Source organism: Podarcis pityusensis (assembly GCF_964106645.2).
Source record: "Podarcis pityusensis genome assembly, chromosome: 1".
NCBI lineage: Eukaryota > Metazoa > Chordata > Lepidosauria > Squamata > Lacertidae > Podarcis > Podarcis pityusensis.
The window spans coordinates 21,263,258-21,269,257 of NC_138028.1; the positions used below are offsets into that span (position 1 = coordinate 21,263,258).

Below are 6,000 nucleotides of genomic sequence, written 5' to 3' on the forward strand. Positions count from 1 at the left end.
AAATTGTGCCCTAACTTTAGTCGATCACTTACAAGCTAACCTTCCGCGAATGGCTTTCTTTACTCCCGTTGTTCTTCTGATCAACTGAATTACTTGTATTACGAGAGGAAGATGGTAAGGTGGAAGCAGAGGAGAACGCAGCAGTCCCACTGGGGTTGCTAGAGCGAGTACGGAAGGAATCATCTGAAAGACAAGGAGGAAATGTTAACACAGTAATTGGCAGTATCTGGGTGCAGCTGTTGCTACCAGAGCTGTGATTTTTGTTAGCTGCTTGTACAGAATGTTTATAAAGATCATGTGTACTTGTTTATTTATTTCATTTCTTAAAAAAATAATTTTAATTGAATTTTCAAACAATTTACATTTCAAATTATCTTTTATTATACCATACCTTCTTTTACTTCCCTCCCAAGCTTCATTTAACTTATTCACCATTCCTGCATATTTTAGTGTAGCCATCTAATTCTATTCTCCTATCTTACATTACTTCAATATATGTTATACTGTTGAATTTACTTTAATATTGCCCATGTTTTCAACTGTGCACAATTATTTTCAATACTCAACAAAAGAAGAGTTTGGATTTGATATCCCGCCTTTCACTCCTTTTAAGGAGTCTCAAAGCGGCTAACATTCTCCTTTCCCTTCCTCCCCCACAACAAACACTCTGTGAGGTGAGTGGGGCTGAGAGACTTCAGAGAAGTGTGACTAGCCCAAGGTCACCCAGCAGCTGCATGTGGAGGAGCGGGGAAGCGAACCCGGCTCCCCAGATTACGAGACTACCGCTCTTAACCACTGCACCACACTGGCTCTCAAATACCTGTTCTCCTTGCTCTCTTATTCTACATATTAGACCTGCTGCTTGTTTATTTTTTTCAGTCTGGCCAGCGCTAAGGACAATGGGCCCCAAATGTCTTTGAGCACAAGGGGAATCTAATAAAAGAATTCTAATAAACACATTCCCCTCACCCCCCAAAAAGTAACCAAGCTGTTTACCTGAAAAGGAGAACATAGAACCTTTTCCTACTGCTGATACTGAAGTATATCCTGTTGAAGAACTTTTGCTGAAGGGGTACAAAAATATGTGATGATGTTATAAAGCATAACCATCCTTAGTCATGGGCAGGCCCTCCCCCTCACATTTCAGAATGGGCCCAGGTAAATAACAAATAATTTCCCTTTCCAAATGGAAAAGAACTTGCATGATTTAAAATCCCATTCTAAGCACTTCTACCAAATCTTCTCTCATGAGCCCCTCCCTCCACCTTTCCTTTCCTCTTTCCCCAAATGTGCCTGGTGAATTTGCAGCAATGAAGGCTGACACCAGGACCTCCATTATGTATTTATTGTAAAACATTTGTATCCTGCCATTCAGTTCAAAAATCTTCACAGAAGTTCACATCAGAAACAATCTATAATACGTTAATAATACAAAGGCTTTAAAGGAGGGGAGAACCAAATTAATGGGTCATAAAATACAGCAGAGACATAAAATAACTGCAAGACATAACAGTGCAAGAATATCCTAATGGTCCATAAATATCAATACTAAGGCTACTGGTGCTGGGCCTTAAAGGTAAGATAATTCTCCAACCTGGATACCACTACAGAGAAGGACCTGCCCTGCATCCCAGCCCATCAGAATGCAGGTAACTGACAGATATGGAATATGTCCTCCAATGATGGACACGGTAGGTGGGCTGGCTCATATGAGAGAAAACAGGTATGTTTGGGACTTTATACATAGTGACCAAAACCTTCAATTTGTGCCCATAAATGTACTGGTTACTAATAAAGATGGCATGGCCCAGTTGTGATTCTAGCTGCCACATTCTGTACCAGCTAAAGCTTCTGAACACTCTTTAAGGGCAGCCCCACACAGAGCATAATCCAATCACCTCATCTAGATAACACAGAATCATAGAACTGTAGAATTGGAAGGGACCACAAAGGTCATGTAGTCCAAGCCCCTGCAATGCAGGAATATTTTCCCCAATGTAGCGCTCAAACCCACCACCCTCATATTAAGAGGCTTGTGTTCTACTGACTGAGAACTAGGGCATGTGAGGTAAGGGTGCAAATGGTATACTAACTGAAACTTTGCAAAGGCAGTCCTGTAAAACTGACTCCAGCAGCACCCCAGATGTCCCACCTGGTCAGTAGAGGTGCTACTCCATCCAGAACAGGCTGTAACTTTCATCCCTGACTGGTTCTGCTAAATGACCACTGTATCATTACAGTTTATTGCTGTTCTTGCAGATGGAGGAGAAATCAATGTGACTTCATGGGGATTAGAATGAAACTTTCAATTGGTTACACACTTCTCCAAATTTTGCAGTGTGGTTTTTGATCAAACATATGTACAAAATGCTTATTTTTCAGACAAGAGGCACACAAAATGCATATTAGGAAAATGCATATAAAGCAATAATAGTTTAGATGTGCTTTTTAAAAAACTGCAAAAAAATGGGAAAGAATAGACTGCTAGCCAAGCTAATGCAGAATGGAAATTGTCTGATCCATCCATCCCTAACTGTCCATCATTTCTCTAGAAATCAACTAAAGAATAACACCATGCTATTAGTATACAACTAGAGAAAGGTAAGCACGTTTCCATAAAGAACAACCAAAGTGGTCTATAGGATTGCCATCTCTGTCACAGACACATCGAAAAAATAAATATTACATACCTGGGACACTTGTCTATGTTTCCATATTTTGAGTGCAAGGCTTGACTACTGAAAGACTGGCTTCGAACCAATTTTGACTTTTTCACTTCTTTACCTAGGGGACAATTAAAAAAACCCAACGCAATTTATTGTGGGCTTATTACATAATTTGCTGGCAACAATAGGAGGATTCACACTGCAGGGAAAGAACAATTGGAACAGAGACCTAGAAAAGCATGATGGAGTTCTGGCAATCAGTTTTCATCATTGAGCATAAAGGTCTATCTATAATTTCGTGTGATTTTTGGTCAAAACATGTAAGCAGTTACCCGAATTTACAGGGCCTGATATAACTGAAGGAGAATGAGCAGAAAAAACTTGTATCAGGTACATAGCCATGAAACCTAAGGAGAGAGATTGCGGAAGCAGAGCCAGCAGGCAGGTTGCCTGAAACCCAAACTGTCCAGTTAGCTAAAGAACAAGTAGGATGTTCAAGCAACAACTGCAGAGGGGTGGGCAGCCACAGGGAATATAGAAGCTATGGTTGCAAGGACACCTGTTCCTGGCAGCGTACGACTGCAGGGACATTCATAGAGCACCTTTGAATCTTGGCTCCTACCGTTCACCATTTGTTCAACTCTGCACTGGCAACTTCAATGGGTTTGGAGCCCACTCAGCTGTCTCTCTTGGGGTTTTCTACCTGTGTTTTCTTATGCTCATTGTGGTGTGGACATATATTTTAAAACAGACAAAAGGTGTTTATTTGTTTTTTCTTACCTGCTGCAGCACCCGGATTTCCGGAAACAGACATTGGTATAGTTTTGGCCAAAGTTGTTGATGCTTTACTGTCTCTACCTAAAACAAAGGTCATTTTAAGCATTCCACTCAGATTATCTGAAGAAGCAAAGACTGCACAATATGACAGTCTGTCATAACATCTTAAATACCACACAACCATATTGAAACTCTAGAAGAAACCAGATGGGATAATACATTATCCTGGAGTAAAATCTGTCACGTGTCCCATCAATGTATCAATGCCATGCTTTCAATCACAGCAGAAACTGACTATACTGAAGAGCAGACCACTATCTATTGCAGATCTTTTAGATATGAATTTTTCCTGCTACAGGGCATGAATTGGACTAAGTGCCCCATGTTATTTCTTTCAGCTCTAAGGGGCTGACCATTGAAACTGATGCATGAAGCACTTAGGAAAGTGTGGTTTGCGGCCTACATCTGGAATGTATTTGTTGCTGATGCAGCAAAAGGTATTGGCTTAGTGTAGATATAATGCTGGCTTCCGGAAAACCATGGTTTTACACCCCTTTTGCTTGTATTTAGTTTTGATTCAGATTTGTCATGACCAATGGCTAGTTCAATAAAGTTATTTGGATTGGATTGAAATCAGGAGCAAATATATTCCTTCCTTTTCTATTTTCCAAAGCGATTCCTCCCAACTTCTCTTCCAGTACTGAGTATGGTTTTGTGCTACCTATGCAGGACATGTTCTCTTATAACTATTGTTTGCAAGCCCACTTCAAATTAGAATTTCTGAGCCTGAAAGGAACATAGCTTTCATTAACAATAGTTTGCATCAATGCACATGTAACACAATAACATAGTCAGGCCTAGTAATGGAAGGAGGGCTAGATGGCTGTAGATTACAGGAGGCAGGCAGGAGGCAGGCTCAGAGGAACCTTACAAGTTATCCAAAAGGACATTTTCAGATTCCACAGATCCAGAAAGCCTGGCACCCTGCTACTCTGGAAACATCTGCTCTAGTGTATTGAATGAAGTTTTGCCTGGTAAGCAGCAGAGAACAGGATCTGCCCCACTTGCCGACTTCAGTCACACAAGTTATTGATTGTATGACCGCGGCCAAAGCATTTCCTAAATGTTGGGTTGTAAGAGTGTGCAATGTTTTGACATGCATTTCTCACACTAAATTAGTAGCAGCGAGAAGATTAATATCGCCATCCCCCGTGTTTGTGAATGCAACATTAACCCAGTTTAGAAATAGTCCTTGCCACCTCCACCTCAGCATCCTCCACTCCCCATAGAAAGAAATTAAGAAGCCTCTGGGAAAAGAAACAAAAGAACACTTACGCTTCTTTTCATACATTTTATCGCTCATACTGGTAGACCTGCCCTCATTTTGCTGTTTCTCTTTTTCTAATTGTTCCTGTTGTGGAAACAATTTAACAACAGTGGTAATGGAAACTTAAAACCTAAAATTTGTTGGCTGCAAGCTGCAGACAGGCATGCTTCCACAACCCAGTCAGCTTCAGAAGAGAGGAAGATGTAGCCTGAAATACCACCAATTATAAGTAATAAATTATTATTATTATTATTATTATTATTATTATTGGTTAAACAGCCGTTTGCTCATAGCACACTCTCCCCAGAAATTGTCCCTCCCCTCTGCCCCCCCCCCCCCAATTAGAAATACCTCTCCAGTAATATCACACAGGGTTGTGATATTTTATACAAAGCAGAGTGTGGTCACTTTCCCTCAGCTTTTCCTCTCTGAAATGTTGAGGTAGACTATAGGAATTATGTTGAAAATTGAGCAACCCAAACTTGAACTCATGTGCAACCCAAACCTGAACTCATGACCTGGACATATATGGTTAAACGTTTGAGACTACTGCAAGAAAACAGTTTTAGCAGAGAGACTAAGAATATAAACTGGGATTCAAGATGTCCCAGTTATAAAATATTGCCTCGGTCATGAACAGGGACAGGTCTGCCATGCAGCAGGGTAAAGCAACCTCACCACTGGCCACAGGGAGGATAAACGAGGGTGTTCGAATAGTGCAGCAAAGTGTCGTCCTCAGTAGGGTGTGTGTAGCATTTGGGCTCCATTTCACCCAGCAAAAGCTCTTCTGGTAGAACTGACTAAGAAATCTGATACCCTAGGGCACTATTCCTTTATTTGCATCACAGTGCCAGCCTACCTTCAAAAGCTGCTTGCCGGGAAGGACGGAGCTGCCACGCTAGCTTTCTGGCACGTGGGCCGCTGCTGCTTACCAGGAGACAGAGGCACAGGGGCAAGGCAGCAGAAAGGATGGCACACTGCAAACACACCATTAGGAGTGCCAGATTGGCTCCGTCAGTGCGTATGCAACACCCTGACCTCCCCACCACTTCGCCCTCCTGGTAAGCAACAGGGGCCCATCTGCCAGGAAGTGAGCAGCGCAGCTCTGCCTATCCCAGCAAGCTGCTTCTGTCTACCTTGCAGAATTGCTGTATGGGTTATTGAGATAACGTTAGGTTATACTATATAAATATTATTATTACTGCTAAAAGAATCACAAACTTGATGTAG

The 6,000-nt window shown here is 41.6% G+C and overlaps 1 protein-coding gene across 1 annotated transcript in view; it reads right to left on the bottom strand.

Annotated features, from left to right (window-relative positions):
* PPP4R4 (protein phosphatase 4 regulatory subunit 4) overlaps positions 1-6,000 on the bottom strand; it is a 69,596-nt gene that overhangs the window by 4,080 nt on the left and 59,516 nt on the right. Inside the window, exons 15-20 of the mRNA XM_080981762.1 lie at positions 5,630-5,747; positions 4,779-4,892; positions 3,447-3,524; positions 2,691-2,784; positions 997-1,064; positions 41-183 (exon numbers count right to left, since the gene is read on the bottom strand). Of these exons, the coding sequence (XP_080837888.1) occupies positions 41-183; positions 997-1,064; positions 2,691-2,784; positions 3,447-3,524; positions 4,779-4,892; positions 5,630-5,747 (615 nt within the window). The remainder of the gene's footprint in view (positions 1-40; positions 184-996; positions 1,065-2,690; positions 2,785-3,446; positions 3,525-4,778; positions 4,893-5,629; positions 5,748-6,000) is intronic.